General features: G+C 43.1%; 1 protein-coding gene across 1 annotated transcript in view; it reads left to right on the top strand.

Moving 5' to 3' along the window:
- CILK1 (ciliogenesis associated kinase 1) overlaps positions 1 to 16,837 on the top strand; it is a 53,183-nt gene that overhangs the window by 6,897 nt on the left and 29,449 nt on the right. The window contains exons 2-4 of the mRNA XM_036249215.1: positions 10,254 to 10,372; positions 12,014 to 12,286; positions 16,102 to 16,156. Coding sequence (XP_036105108.1) covers positions 12,186 to 12,286; positions 16,102 to 16,156 — 156 coding nt within the window. The 5' untranslated portion in view covers positions 10,254 to 10,372; positions 12,014 to 12,185. The remainder of the gene's footprint in view (positions 1 to 10,253; positions 10,373 to 12,013; positions 12,287 to 16,101; positions 16,157 to 16,837) is intronic.

The following is a 16,837-nucleotide window of genomic DNA, read 5'->3' as shown; positions in this document are numbered from 1 at the left end:
CTATGAAAAGACATTAACTGTGTTAACATCCTCTTGTAAAGTTATGACACGTGTGAACCTAGAATCTGGTATGTAATTAATTACTTGCTGATTAAGGTAAAATGGAACTCAAGTGTCACGAGGAGGGCCATAGAATGACTTTGCACATAATCCAGTTTTCCTATGAGGACAAATGAAAGTAATGGCATCTTTTCAGTGTAAAACATTAAGGCTAAGGAGGAGAGGCACCCGCAAGGGTCTGAGTGGGGTCAGCGGGCTGGTAAACCACAGCTCTCAGAGAAGCCCGCGTTTGCATACAATTTTCTGGCTCCTATCTTAACAAATGGATAATTGTGGCATTTATTCAGTGACTATCAGGATTCCAAAATAAAGAACGACTACCGTTTCTCTGTGCTCTGTCTCTGGTGTCCAGGCTGTGAATGAGCAGGGCACTCCGTACGAGCTGCTGGCCCTGAGCAGATGTTCTTTGCCTCCACTGAGAATCGCAGCCAAGGGGAGGGAGTTGGGGCGGATTGCAGGAAGGTTTTCTCCAGCGTCACCTAGCCAGGAAAACTGCCACATGTATTTCACAGATTGGCTGGAACTCTTTGGAAGTGAAATCAAGTTGTATTTCCTTGTGAGAGGGGTATGCCCTTACCCAAAGGTCAAAGACCTGAGCTGACCACATTGAAGGGGCTTTTTTGTCATCTCTGAGATGCACTAATTCCAGCATTGTGGTGGGAGGGCCCAGGCAGCCTGCCGGTCTTAGCTTTCCTGTAAGTGTTTACTATTCTTCCATTTCAGACCTTATGAACATTTGTGGTCAGGTCAAATAATTTGATAATTATTATTTTGTACATGAAGAAATAGAAGCACTGAGAGTATGGGATACTTATCGAGGGTGGTACAGAAAGTAAATAGCAAAGACTAAAATTCAAATTTTGACCATTTAGACAGTCTTTTGAGTAATTGCTGTATGCAAGTGGAGTGTGAGGTGTGAGAATACAGAGGTGAAGGACGCATGGTGAGTGACCTGGCTAATGCAGAGGGTGGGCCTGCATGTCACTGACCGCTGGAGAAGGTGTGGGGACTTTGAGGTGGGGACAGGATGCTGCGAAAGCCATTAGCTATGTCTGTGCAGGTTGGGGCAAGAGGCTTTGAAGAGGTGATTGTTATAGATTCTGAACTTTGGGGCCCAGCTGAGGCAAGAAGTACCTGTCCTTCTCTGAAAGAGAAATGTCATGTAGCATACAAGGCCCCTCTAGGGATCTATCTTCTCTTTGCTAACGTTTGCTCATGTGACAGGAAAAGTGGAAACAGCGATTCACTTTTTTTCATTGATTTAAGAGAGAGAGAGATAGACATTGACCTGCTGTTCTACTTACCTGTGCATTCATTGGCTGACCCTTGCATGTGCCCTGACCAAGCACTGAACCCACACAGCCTTGGAGTATTGGGATGACACTCCAACCAATTGAGCAACCTGGCCAGGGTCAGTGATCCATTTTTTTTTTTCCTTAGACAAATGCTAGCTGACACAGTCACAGAATCACAGAACATCTGAGCAAGAAACCATCTAACAGAATCAAGTCCATGCCCTAATTTCACACAAAGTAAACCCAAGGACCAAGAGACACTCTGAGTCAGAGGGGAGTCTGTGCCAACTGGAAACTGGGACCCAGCCCCTCTTTGTCTGCATTCACATTGCCTCGGGCTGGCGAAGTCCCCGCTGGGTTCACTGATGTTTGTTTGCAGAATGAGGCCAACTAGAGCATAGCCACATCGGTGGTTTCCATATTTGGATTTTGAGCTACAAAGTGCTTCTTCTAATTCTTCTTGTGCTCAGATCCTCAAAAGATTTTATGATCTTTGGATCTTTTGCAACCTTTCCCTTGAGTTTGGTACAATCAGCCTGGGTTCCTATCTCAATCCCACCACTTATTAGTTGTATAACCTTGGACAAAGTAATTTGTGTCTCATTTTCCCTATCTATAAAGTGGGTGGGTGGTGGTAATAGTATTCTGGGGACAAGTTGCTTATGTCTCAGTTTTCTTATCTGTAAAATAGGGATAATAATAATAATAGGGATGATAATAGTGCCTACGTGGTACAGTTGTAAGGATTGAATGGATTAATATATGTGAAGCACTATAATAGTACTGTACATATAGTAAGTACTAAAATGATTAGTAATACTTTTTTGGCTTATTTGATATATTAGGAAGGGAAGTGTAGGTTAGTTATAGTAAGGGACTTATCTAAGTTAATTCTTGGAGTCAGAGAGGTATGCAGGACTGCCCCTTAGCATGTCAGCTAATTCCCAAGTCAGTGGCTGGGCTGCTACACTCCATTCACTTCTCAGGCAGTGTTGACTGGCTGTACCAGGAGCTGTGAGTTCAAAAGCTGTGGGGGCAGAGGAGGAAATGTAAGACTCAAGGAAGCTAGCTAGCTATGTGCCTGTTAGGCAGTAAGGGATTGCTCTTCTCCTTTAAATAAAGAACAATTTTTCTTTTGTTCCAATTTTTCTTCAAACATGAGGTTTTTTTCCAGATTGTCTTTTACTTTGTCACTTTTAATAGCGGCTTAGGAACAGAGAAATATTTTTTGTCTAATAAAACAAGTGGCTGTGAAGGTGCAAACATGCATGGCAACTAAAAAACAATAAATAAATTGGGGAACTGACAAGGAAACCATTTTAGACAACAGGGAGGATGTGATAAGCTGGAGAGTCCATGTTCAGTCTAAAGAGATGACGACCACTCTTTTCTAGCTTTTCATTACCAGACAAGGCTAGGGATCCCATGTTGTTAGCCCTTCAGTTTTTCCAGAGAAGCCCCAAATCTGGCTTTTTATATGAAAGTTCCTGTTTTTATTTTTTATTAAATATTTTTTTTTCTTTATTGATTTTAGAGAGTGAGGAAGGGAGAGGTAGAGAGAGAGAAACATCAATGAGAGAGAACATTGGCCACCTCCTGCATGTCCCCCACTGGGGATTTGGCCCACAACCTGGGCATGTGCCCTGACCAGGAATTGAACCAGCGACCTCTTGGTGCATGGGTCGATGCTCAACCACTGAGCCACACCAGTCAGGCAAAAGTTTCTGTTTTAAAATATAGATTCAGAGCATGCCTGAATCTACTCTGGCTGCCAGTTTACAAGCTCCGGTTCCATACAGTGTGAATCTTCATATGCTAATGTCGTATTCAGAGATTTCAGCCACAATTGTGAAGTCTTGTTCACTGTGCAAAATTGTAGAGAAATATTCTCTGTATTTCAAAAACAAATTCCATTGTTCATTGGGTAAGTAAGCATACAATTCTAATTTCACTCTTAAAACATTCTTTTGAATAATAATAATAATTAAAAAAATCACTGCTGCCTTTAATGCAGATGATTATATGAAAGTGTTTGGGAGGTTCTCTGCCTTCCTTGGTTGCCTTTAACTTAAGCTCTGTTGCCCCTTGTGGTAAGTTCCACTGTCTGTGACATACAGAGTGGGCCCCACATTGGGCCCCATTTATTGTACATGATGGGATTCCTTCATGATTACCACCTGCCATGCCATAGGACTAGGAGGTAAGGAATAGGTTCTTTGGGGAAATCTTTCAAATCAAGAGAGCAGGAAAGAGAGGCATGGATGTCCCAATTTCTCACCATCTTTGTGGAGAGCTGTGCTGGACTATGGTGCTCTGTTGAACCGGCAGTGTGAGCATAATCAGATGATTTGTAGAGTCTGGGTTTAGGTGTCAGCTGTAGAGAGTAGTTGTGTGGTAAAGCCATCCACCTAGCATGTGGGGACCTTCAAGACACAAAAGAAGCTGGGTTTTGATAAACTCTGGGGAAGAGTCCCTTTCCCAGCTGGCTAGTTGTTCAGGCAACCCTGAGTGGTACCCAGTGCCACTTTTGGATACTCCTTCTTCTTGCACCACAATAGATTCGTAGTTGTATTTTCTTCCAAAACAGAACCAGAAATGGTGGATGGAAAATTGAACCTTAGGCTCATAGAGAATTAGTTCTTCTAATTTGTCTCTAGCTATGCTAACCTCTCTCAGCTTTCAAAACCATGCCAACTACACCTCCCCTGTAGGATTCTGTCTCAAGTCAATGTAGCGTTGGTCTGCTGTATTAGGATTGCTTTCAGCTGTACCCAAAAGACTATCTAACAGTGGCTTCAGCAACAAAGACCTTTAATTAGGTCATATAACAAGAAATCTAAGGCAGATATTTTCAGGGGTCATGCAACAGCCCGGTGATATCATCAACCGCCTTTCCCTTCCTCTTCCCTCTCCCCTCTTTCTCTTTTTCTTTCTTTTGTCCGTCCTCAGCAGAAAGTATTCTCATCTTTAGAATTCTCTTATAGTCACCAGGAGGCTGCCCAATCCCTAAATACCACAGTTTTCTACAGTCATGTTTAAGGCAGAAGCACAGAGTAACCTCTTTGTCAACTGTCGTCGTCAGGGAGTAGATTCCTTCTCTGAAGCCTTTCTCTTCCATCATCAACTCACTTTCCTTTCTCTCTCATAGGTCAGAGCCATGGCCTCACCCCTAAACAGTTTTTAGTAGACATGGAATTGCTTGGCTTAGACTGATCAGAATGCCCCAGGACTGTGGTAGGTGGCTGCCATTCCCTCATCAGGTTGAGTCCTGAATAAAATCAGGGTTCTATGAACGGAACAAGGAGAGGAGCATTGCTGTTGGGTAGATCGGCAATGGCCCCTCCACATCTCCTTCCTTTTCCCACTGTAGTGTCCATCACTCTGTTATTTTCCCAGAGCAGCGGTGAGTTTTTGTTCTTCACTTTCAGATCATGACATGAGTCATCACATTCAGGCCACCACAAAAATGATGAACAACTGAACAACACTGATCTCAAATGTATTTAACCTCTTCTTGCTGGGATATGCTCAAAATTGACTATGGATGGAATGATGCTTCTTGTCTAATGCTAATCTGAATAATACCACTTCATGTTTTTAAGGTAGGAAGTAATTCACAGGAGTAGAGAATAGAATGCTCAGACAGCGGTCATGGTTCTGTTCTCCGGATCCCTGCAGAGTGTAACTCACCCTTCTCTCTGATCCCCCATTGTTCGCTTGAAACAATTATCATGTCTCCTAAGTCTCCTTTACTTCTTGTGCACTGTGTTTCTTCATCTCCTCTTCCTGTGCATTTATTTAGACCCCTCATTATGCTCTTTAATTTCTCTCTGGAAGGTTGTCACCCAGAGTTGAACAGTAATTCAGGCATAGGTTGAGACTGTCTTGTCCCTTGTTCCAGCCATGGCCACCATGCTGGAACACCCCAGTAGGCATGTCCATGTAGTGTTCCATGTGAATGGGGTACCCCAGAGTTGTGCACTTTATTAGCCTTGTCTGAATGCTACGCTCCTAGTAAGAACTCTGATAATGTACTGTGTTTGGAAACAAAATAGAACAACCTTGGAAGTACCTGTAGCTGCCTCCAGAGCATCTCCAGTGAGAGGTTTGGTACATATCGCAAATTCAGCACCTTAGAAAACAGAAGCCATTGTCTCTGCACATTGTGCAAATATTACATACACACGTATTCTCTATTCCAAACACATGTCCCCTTCTATTTTTAAGATTCATCCAGTCCAATGCCTTTGTTCAGGCCTTGGACATATTTCACCTGGGCTGTTTCAGTTCCCACCTAACTAGTTTCTCTGCTGCTAGTCTCTCCGTTCTAATATCTGTTTGGTCTCCAGAGGGATTTATGTCATGTCTCTAGCATTTATGCTAGAGAGCGTCCCTGTGCAGGTTAAAGACCAGACTGTTGCATGACAGGTACACATGCTCCTTCACAGCACGGCCCCACCCTGGGTTTCCGACATTTCCTGCCATTTCCTTGCTGTTCTCCATGGGCTTTATGTCCCGCCCTGCGTGGCACACCCTGGCTGCACGTTAGAATCACCTGGGGAACTTTCCAAACTGCTGAAACTCATTCCTACCCTGACCTACCTTTTCTTAAAAATTAATTTTATTTTTCAATTACAGTTTACATTCAGTATTATTCGGTAATAGTTTAGGTCACCCCGACTTAACTCTTAGAGGTGAAGCCAGGGCATGAGTATTTGTTCAAAGTTCCCCGGGAGAGTCTCATGGGCAGCCAGGAAACACATCACTAGGCTTTTGCCTTCTTGTGAACATAACAAGCCCTGTACCTGCCAACCTTTCGCACACAGTTTGCTCCATCTCCTCCTTTTCTTTCCCTGTTGTGTACAGTGAAGCTTGATTCGTTCTTCAGCCCCACTTCTCAGAAGGGTTGTCAGACCTCTCCCTTCTCCCAGGAGTTGGTGGTTCTCTCTACCGTGTTCTCATAGTGTTTTCTCTGTTTTTCACGTCGTGTCAATGGTGAGTTATGTAAAGGAAGGGCCCTTATCTTATTTATAATGTGCCCCCAAAGCCTTGCATAATGCTTAGCACCTCAGCCTGGAGAGACACTAGTCTGATCCATTGTACAATCAGTACTCAATTACCTGACATAACAAGATTAAAGAGCAGCTACCATGCTGTGGTGAGAGTCAACTCTTGCCAGAGTAATTGAATTTTGTTCTATGAAAATATGAAAAACTGAAACAGGGAAGAATTGTCAGGGTGACTGTGTGTTGAATGAATGACCCACTTTACTTTGATTTTGATAAAGTTCTTAATGCTTTCATGAATAGTTTTCTCCGTGATCATGTAGGGAAAGCATTGTTTCAATTCTACAATGGAAGTGGATGAGGAGGTAGTGGGACATTAATGATCAAAGAAAGGCATCTGTGGTTAATAATTTAATAGATGTGATTCATTAGTATAATGCCATTGGAAAAAAAACTTGTGGAGAAGAGCCCACATGCTACTGGAATGTAGGTAGTTATTAAGTTTTGATCACCATAGTTCATCAAGGAGATGGAGTGTTCGAGGATTCAGAGACCAATGCCAAAGATAATTAAAGTAGTGGGAAGCAGGTCCTGTGGGGAAAGGTGGTGTAATTGAAGCAAGAAAAGGCCGAGGGACACACATTTGATTACTAATATCTTTTTTTTTTATTGTTGAAAGTATTACAGATGTCCCCCTTTTTTGCCCACTGACCCCCTCCTTTCCACTCCCACCCCCCTCCTGCCTTCCCCACGGTAGTGTCCATGTTGATTGGTTGTGCATACATGCATGTAAGTTCTTTGGTTTATCTCTTCCCTCCTCTCCTCCCCCATCCCTCTGAGGTTTGTCCGTCTGTTCCCTACATCCAGGATTCTGGATCTCTTTTGGTCGACAGCTTATTTTGTTCATTATGTTCCATAAATAAATGAGATCATGTGGTAGTTGTCTTTCTCTGGCTATTTCGCTCAGTATAATACTGATTACTAATTTTATTATATACACATTTTTTTGTGAGATATATTCTTTATATCCACAAAAAATAAGCATGAAGAAATTAGTTTATATTACAATAGGCAAGTTTTGGTTGGACATTAAGAAAAATATTCTAGCTAATTGGGTTATAAAATGCAAATCTGACCATATTATCCTCTAGTTAAAAAACCCTAATTGACTTCCCATTGTTTCTAGGTCAGTGTCTACTTTCTTTTTTTTTAAATAAAGCATGTAATTTATTAGTTATCTGGGTTTTTTTTTTTAACTGTTTACTCAGATTCATCTATTGTTAACATTCTGTCCATTTGCTTCATAATTTTCTCTCTCCCTCCCCCCTCTCCCTCCTTCCTTCCTTCTCCCTCCCCTTCTCTGTCTCTCCCATTTGAAGGTAAGTTATATTCATCATGGTCCTTTATCTCCAAACACTTCAGTGTATATTTCCTAAGACTAGGGATATTATTTTACATAATTAAAGTACAGTTATCAACCTCTGTACTAACATAATTGCCATACTTTTGTCTAATCCGCTGTTTGTATCAAATGACTACATAATGTCTTTTTTAAAATGTAGATTTTATTTATTTATATTTGTATTGTTGAAAGGATTACAAATGCTCCCCCTCCCTCCAGTTAGCTGGGTTTTGACAAATCAAGGTTCCAGTGACTTTTTAGGAAGATAATATATAAAATGGTTTGGGAATTTTAATTTGTTGGAAAATGAAATTATGAATGATGAAGAAATCATATTGTCATATCAACAATAGATGAAGATAAATAGGAAAAAGAAGAAAAAGGGGGAAAAACAAACACAGAGCCCCAAATTGCTTATGTTGTGGCCCAAATTCTCTGTTCATGTTATGTTGAGACACAGTTTCTATCATGAAGGGGACGAGCCACAATGTATGACAGTGTTCTGTCTGATGAACACCTTAAGATGAGGTTTTAATAAGTAAATCTACACGTGTATATTTTAAGCTAAAATAACAATGTTTAAAATATGTATATGTGTTTTTCTTAAAGATTCCATTCCTCTACACTTCGAGGATAATTTTTTTCAACTATTACTCTAAAATAATTTTAAACATACAGGAAAGTTACAAGAATAGTACAGCCCTGGCCGGTTTGGCTCAGCGGTTAGAGCATCGGCCTGCGGTCCTGAGAGACCCGGGTTCAGTTCCCGCTAAGGGCACGTACCTCGGTTGCAGTTTGTCCCCGGCCCTGGTCGGTTGTGCGGGTGGCAGCCACTCGATGTGTCCCTTTCACATCGATGTTTCTCTCTCTCTCTCTGTTCCTCTCTCTCCCTCCCACTCTACCTGAACAAAAAAACTGGAAAAATGTCCTCGGGTGAGGATAAAAAAAAAAAAAAAAAGAATAGTACAAAGAATACCTATTTACCTTTACCTAGATTTACCTGTTGTTAACATTTTACCCCATTTATGTGCCCATGCGCTCTCTCTCTCTCTCTACATACACACACACACAATTTTTATTCTATCCACTTGAGAATAAACTGCATACATATGGACCTTTATTTATAAATCCTTTAGAGTATATTCTCTAAGAAGAAGATGTTCTCACAGAAACATTGGACAGGTATCCACTTCAGTAAATACATTGTAGATACAATGCTTTAATCTACCACCCATATTCTAATTGTTCACTGACCCAATAGTGTCCTTTATAGGTGTGTTCTTTTCCTTTAGTATAAGCTCTAGTCAAGCCTGTGTTTTTCAAAATGGCATCTGAGCCCCTCCACGAACAAAACTCTAGGGTTATCTCTTTCCAATTGCAATCTCCTCACCTTTGCCTCACCCCAGGTAGACTCCCCTGTGTCTTAGTTTCTGCTCCTTGGGGTGCTAGAACCCTTTCCCTTACACAGCACCCACTTTTCTTTTTCTTTCAATACTCAGTCTTTCATGAAGACTTGCCTTGCAGCGTTTCTGACCCAGCTGGGAGCCAGGGGACTTTCTCCTTATTCCCTCCCCACATCTGGTACCCTAGATGTGCTTGAAGTATCAGTGCATATTCATGAGTACATATCTGCCCACCACCCCCAATCACCCTTATCCCCTGCTATGAGACACTAAGATCTTTGAAAACAATGAACCATATTTAATTGGTTTTTGTGTCCCTAGAGGTTAACATGGGGTCAGTCACACAAGAGGTGCTTTATAAAAATTTATTTGTCAGCACCGGAAAGAGCTGCTGTAGGAAGTTGTAGGAGTCTGATCCTGAAGAGCTCCCAAGGAAGGGAAATGGTTCTGAGGGGGAAGGGAAATGAGTTTGGTTTGGGGCATTGGTCTCTTCCAATGAAATGGTAGAGTATAGTAAAATCAGGCATAACTTTTACTTTCTTAAGGTTTCTCAAGGTCACATACAGCCTTTGCAAGAATGTGGACTGGATTTACTTTTTACTTTTTAGTTTTTTTTTTTTATCCTCACCCGAGGACATTTTTCCATTTTTTGTTCAGTTAGAGCGGGAGGGAGAGAGAGGAAGAGAGAGAGAGAGAGAGAGAAACATCGATGTGAAGGGACACATCGGGTGGCTTCCACCCACACAACCAACCAGGGCCGGGGACAAACTGCAACCGAGGTACGTGCCCTTAGCGGGAACCGAACCCGGCTCTCTCTGTACCGCAGGCTGACGCTCCAACTGCTGAGCCAAACTGGCCAGGGCTACTTTTTAGTTTTTAATTTTAAACTAGTTTTAGACTTCCAGAAAAACAGGACAGATAGTTCCTAGAAATCCTTCACCCAGCTTCTCCTAATAGTAACATCTTCTATAACCATAGAATGGTGATCAAAACCAGGACGTTAAGTTTGGCACAATGCTGCTAACTAAGCTACATACCTTATTCACATTTCATCAGCCTTTCCACTGATGTCTTTTTTCTGTTCCAGGATCCTGTCCAGGATCTCACCTTGCATTTAGTTGTCATGTCTCCGTAGTTGCTCCCAATCTTGGACAGTTCCTCAGTCTGACCCTGCCCTTGTGCTCTTGACACTTTTGAAGAGTATTGGTAAGTATTTTGTAGAAGGTCCCTCATTTTGGGTTTGTCTGATGTTGTCTCATGGATAGATTGAGGTTCTGCATTTTTCACAAGAATACTGCTGTGATGTGATGCTATGTCCTTCTCACAGCATCGTGTCCAGGGTATATGATGTCATGTGTCTTACTAATAGTGATGTTGAACTGGGTTTGGAGGTTTCAGCTGGATTTTCCCCTATAGACTTACCATTTTTTTCTTTGAAGGTGATCAATATCTTAGAGATGCTTTGAAACTATGCATATATCTTGTTTTTCTTCAGACTTTTATCCACTAATATTTGCATCTATCAGAGAATCTTGTTACTGTGATGCTTGCCTGAGAGTGAGTTTCCTATTTCCCTCTTTCCTTCTGCGTTTATTGATTAGAAGGAGGGGGAGCTGTGTAGACGGGATTTGGATTTAGAGGCAGAATGCCACGTACTTCTAATCATTTTCTGGTCTTTTTTTATCCTCACCTGAGGATATTTTTCGATATTTTGTTCAGATAGAGTGTGAGGGAGAGAGAGAGAGAAACATCGATGTGAAAGGGACACACCGAGTGGCTGCCACCTGCACGACCCAACCAGGGCCGGGGACAAACTGCAACCGAGGTACATGCCCTTAGCGGGAACCGAACCCGGGTCTCTCTGGACCGCAGGCCGACACTCTAACCGCTGAGCCAAACTGCCCAGGGCTATTTTCTGGTCTTTTGATTCTTCAGATAATTAGTTTAATACCTGTATTTTAAAAATGTTTTTATTGTTCTTATCTAAGTAGTTACATTTTATTAATGTTTATGTAAAGACATTGCAAGCACATATTATTACTAAATATTTAATTATAGGCAAAATGAATGACTCAGTTTTATAAATGAAAAAAAAAGCAATGACCGATTAAAAAAACACAACTGAAAAAATGTTTAGTAAAAAAAAAAACTGCTTGATATTAAAAGGGGCACAGCCTACACGTAGTCCTTAAAAAATTACTAGCTCTTTGTTTAGCTTTTGAATGTCTAGCAGTAAAAATAATACTGTTGATGCCTAGTCATGAATAGATGATGGAGCACATGTAAGTTCTGTATCAGGAGAACTTTAGTATTAGCATTTCTTGGCTTTTGTATGTGTGCATTGTGAATTGGAGTGGAATTACAGAACTCAGTATATTTAGCATGAGCTCGGCAATTTTCACTGTCCATAGTTATGCAGGGTTTGCCCACAGTGGTGAGTCAACAACAACAGCAAAAGCATTGAATTGCAGCTGGTTCATTTCTGAGTCAGAGACAAAGTCACTTCCCAAGATTGGTATCTCTAGTTTTATTAAAAAATTGTCGACGAACATTATTTAGATCAGAGCTTAACAAACTTTTTCTGTCAAGGGTCAGAGAATAAACATGTTTGGCTTTGTAGGGCATTGTCTTCGTCACTATTACTCAGTTCTGCTATTGTAGTGTGAAAGCAGCCACAGACAACATGCAAGTGAGTGGGCAGGAGTGGGTTCCAATAAAACTTTATTTATAAGAACAAGTGGGCAGGGTTGGCGGGTATGGTCTGCTGATTCCCGATTTAGACTATAAAAGTACACAAACTCAAAATATCCATTAGCATTTATCCTTGTCCCTGATTTATCTCTACAGGCAGAAGACTGATCTTGGAAAATATGTATTTGGGAGACAGTCACGTTCTGTTGAATACCTTGTGCTGGTGCTGCCATAGGAAAATCTGGTTACACTCCGGGGACGCCTGCTGCCACTGCAGGACTGCACCACCTCGGCCCTGAGATGAGTGTCCGGCCTGAGCGGACACACCATGAATAGATACACAACGATCAAGCAGCTCGGGGATGGAACCTACGGTTCCGTCCTGCTGGGAAGAAGCATCGAGTCTGGGGAACTGATTGCTATTAAAAAGTAAGTGTTAGCCTTCACACTCATAAATGCATCCTCAGCTATTCATGGTCCACATTTATTTAATGCTGCCCTCTTCGTTCTTCGTTTCTGAAACATTTCAAAAGAGGAGTGCGTGGGAAGCCTGGAGAAGACCGTAGACGTTGCCTTCTGTGGGCTAGATCATCGTCGACTCTGGAAAGGTCACGTCAGAGGTCTTAAGCACATTCCCACTTTAGGTTTGCTACTTTGCACCTAGCACTAGTACTTTCTCAAAGGGTTTTCTCCTCTTGTGAGGTAGTCATGAGCAGGCTAATACATATTATTTCATAGGAAAGGCAACTAAAAGTAAGAAATTAAGTGACGTAATTTGGGTCATTTACACATATGGTGGTCTGGTGACCACTGTCTTGTTCCCCTGACCCCATTTGCTTTTTGCAGTCTGGGTTCAGACTTGTATCAGTTATCTGTTGCTGCGGAAAAGTTGACCCCAAGATGAGTGGTTTAAAATAACTGTCTCACCTGGCCAGTGTGGCTCAGTGGTTGAGCATCAACCCATGATCCAAGGGGTCACCGGTTCAATTCCTGGTCAGGGCACATGCCCAGGTTGTGGGCCCAGTCCCCAGTGGCAGGAGGCAGCCAATCAGTGTTCTCTCTCATGGATGTTTCTATCTCTCCCTCTCCCTTCCTCTCTCTCTAAAATCAATAAAGTAAGTAAATAAATAAATAAATAAGACAACTATCTCACAGTTCCTCAGAGTCAGGAGTCTGGGCCTGGATTAGCTGAGTTCTCTGCTTTAGGGTCTCTCATGAGGCTGCAGTCAAGGTGTTGGCCAGGGCTGGGATCTCCTAAAGCTGGATTGGGGAAGGACCTAGTTCCGAACTCGCTCACTCAGTTGCGGACGCATTAAGTACCACCTGGGCTGTCAGATGGAGGGCCTCAGTTCCCCACTGGCTGTTAGCCGGAGGCCACCTCAGTCCCTTGCCACGTGGGCCTCTCCAAAGAGCGGCTCACAACATGGCACTTACTTCATCAAGACACGGGAGCCAAGAAGGCATTGAGAGTCTTCCACCGAGATGGAAGTCACATTCCTTGTTTTTAAACTAATCACGGAAGGGACATCCTGTCCAATTGCTGTGTCCTATCAAGTAGAAGCAAGTCATAGAAGGAGAGCGGGTTATGCCAGGTTGCGACCACCAGGAGATGGGCGTCTGTGGAGCCATTTGGAGCGTGTCTGCCACACACCCCTTTACATTCAGTTGCTTTCTCAGCATCTCCATTTGGATGTCCTGTAGACACTTCAAATTCATCACATCTAAAACTGAACTTATATCCAACATATTCTGCTTTTGCCCCCAACCTGTTTCTTTAGTATCCCCTATTTTGACAAATGACGTTGCCATCCCCTCCAAACCTGGAGTCTTCTTCACTTCCCTTCATGTGCCCCACCACTGGTCATCTAGTCCTATCCCTTCGAACTGCTAAACATTAATCGGATCTACCTGCTTCTCTGTGGTCCACTGCTAACCTTCCTTTCAGCCCACGGTCATTTACCACCTGTGCTCCCGGAATAATTTCCTCTGCTGGGTTCCTGGCTCCCATTCTTACCCCCATCCATTCCAGTCTGAAGGGATTATTTTAAACACATGAATCTAACCATTTGTGCCAAATATTCTTTGTGTCCCTGCTGTCGCATCATGTCTTCTTGTCCCACCTGACTTCACCGCGCTGTGTGTGCAGTGCTGTGTCCTCCACCAGCGTCCCAGCACGAGTGCACGCAGGAGACTCAGCCAGCGTGCTTTCTATGCCGCTCCTCAGAAGGTCCCCAGCAGGACTGCGCCCCAGCCCATCTTGTATCAGCTCAGCATTGCTCCTTTTAGTGGATTCCCTACCTCTCTGTTTCCAGATTCCCTGCTCCTTGCCCTGGCTTCCTAGAATCATCTCCTAAATAGACTACCTGCCCTTGAGTGGGTTCTTGCCTCAGGCTCTGATTTCAGAGTCTTCATATCTGTTTTAGGATCAAGCCCCCAATTTTTAATGTGACCGTGCGGCAGCTGCCTCCTTCAGCCCTGCCGGATTTCGTCAGCCGTATCCCCTGTCACTACCCTTTCCCTACTGTGTTCTGGCCTCTCTGGCCTTTCACCTTCTTGAACTCACCAGATACCTTTCTGCCCCAGCCTTCACGTGATCTTCTCTCTCCCACACCTCCTGCCAGACTAAATTCTACTCATCCTTCAGGTCTTGGTTGAAATATCACTTCCTTAGGGGAATGTTCCCTGCTACCCCAGACTAGACTAGGTCGCCTTGAGGTCCACTCTCACGGTGCCCTGTACCTTTCCTTTGAGCACTTAGTACAGAAAGTGACTGATCACCTCCCCTCCTGCTGCGATGGCAGTTCCACGAGGCATGTCTCTCTCATCAGTGTATCTCCAGTGCCTGACAAAGTCCCTGCCACATAGGAGGGGTTAAGTAACATCCGGGGCACGGATACAGGAATCGGTCCCTCAACCAGGAGACAGTGCGACGTCGGGGGCGGAGTGTCAGAGTGAGGTGGAGAGATGAGGGTGTGTTTTTAGCCAGCAGTGAGGCCTTGGGAAAACCGTGTCATGTCTCTGTTCCTTAGTCTCCTCACCTGTCGCCTCTATTTCACAGGGCAGCTGTAAGACTCAAATGAGACAGTGTGACGTAAGTGCAAGGGAAGACACAACCTTGAAACGCGGGTTTCTGGTTCGCTAATAGGCTTCTCCTCCTCACCTCAGGCTCCGTACCAGGGACTGGCAAACTTTGTCAGCAAAGAGCCAGACAGTAACCATCTCAGGCTTCGCAGGCCATATGGTCCCCGTCACAGTCAGCTCTGCTGTTGCCGTGAGAAAGTCGCAGACCAGATCTAAATGAACGCGTGTGGTTGTGTTCCAGTAAAATTTCCCTCATGGAAACGGACATTTGTGTTTCAGATCATTGTCACACGTCACGAGCTATGTTCTTTTGATTTTTTTTTTATTCCAACTCTTTTAAAATAAAAATGCCATCTTAGTTCATGGGCTTTACAAGAACAGATGGTGGGGTGGAGTTGGCTCATGGGCCACAGCTTGTCAACCCCTGTACTGGAGTGTCTAGAACTGTACTGTCTGACATGGTAGCAAGTAACCATATGTGGCACTGAAATGTGAATTTAATTAAAAATTCAGTTCCTAGGCCTGGCCGGTTTGGCTCAGCGGTTAGAGTGTTGGCCTGCGGTCCAGAGAGACCCGGGTTTGGTTCCCGCTAAGGGCACGTACCTCAGGTGCAGTTTGTCCCTGGCCCTGGTTGGGTCGTGTTGGTGGCAATCACTTGATGTGTCCCTTTCACATCGATGTTTCTCTCTCTTTCTCTCTCTCTCTTCCTCGCTCTCCCTCTCACTCTATCTGAACAAAAAATGTCCTCGGGTGAGGATCAAAAAAAAAAAAAAATTCAGTTCCTGTGTTGCACTAACCACATTCCAAGTGCTCAGTGGCCACATGTGTCTAGTGGCTACGATAGTGGACAGACAGAACATGTCCAGTGAAACAGGAAGTTCTATTGGACAGCTCTGGTCTAGCTAACATGGGAATGAGGGATTCCCTCTAGGACAAGGTTAGCTAATTAGAGATAGAGCAAGACAGCAGCCCAGGCCTCTTTGTACCACACTGCAGGTGACCTAGCATTGATGGCCAGATTTGAAAATCAATGCCATTTTGATGGAAATCGAAGCCGATTTGAAGCACTCTTCATTAGGTTCGGAATGAAAACATTTTTAAAGAATCAAGTTTAGCCTGTGACTGGGAGTAAGCAAATTATCTGTCTCTCTTTTCTCTCTTAGAATGAAAAGGAAGTTTTATTCCTGGGAGGAATGCATGAACCTTCGAGAGGTTAAGGTATTTATTAATTTAGTAGGGAATATTTTGTATATAGTTGATTAAAATAGTGTTATATGTGCTTAGATTTATTGTTGATATGCTCATTCTCTTGGAATTGTTTCACTGATGCCAAAAAGGGGCAAAATGATAACATGAAGTTAATAGCTTAACATAGAAGATTGCTATGCTATTAGTGAATATACTTGTTGGTATATTACTCTTAAGTAAATCACAGATTTCTTCAAATTTTCAGTAGCTTCCCACTAATGTTCTTTTTCTTTCAAGTTGTGATGAAATGCAAATAGCACAACATTTACCATGTTACCAGTTTTTAAGTGTATACAGTATCAGGTACATTCACGTTGATTTACAAACATAATCACCATCTATCTCTGGAACTCTTTTCATCTTGCAAAACAGAAACCCTGTACCCGTTCAGCAGTAACTCCCCATGCCCTGCCTCCAGCCCCTGGCACCCACCACTCTGCTTTCTGTCTCTGTGAGTTTGACTACTTTTAGTACCTCATGTACGTGAAACCATACAGTGCAGGCAGAACTCGTTTTATTGTGCTTCACCTACAGTGTTTCACAGATGTTGCATTTTGTACAAATCGAAGGCAAGACCCTCCAACCCACTTTATCGCCATACTTGCCCATTGAGGTGGGTTGGAACCAAACTTGCATTATCTCCAAGGTACG

The sequence above is a fragment of the Molossus molossus genome, unplaced genomic scaffold (assembly GCF_014108415.1).
Source record: "Molossus molossus isolate mMolMol1 unplaced genomic scaffold, mMolMol1.p scaffold_m16_p_8, whole genome shotgun sequence".
NCBI lineage: Eukaryota > Metazoa > Chordata > Mammalia > Chiroptera > Molossidae > Molossus > Molossus molossus.
This window is presented reverse-complemented; position numbering and strand designations above follow the sequence as displayed.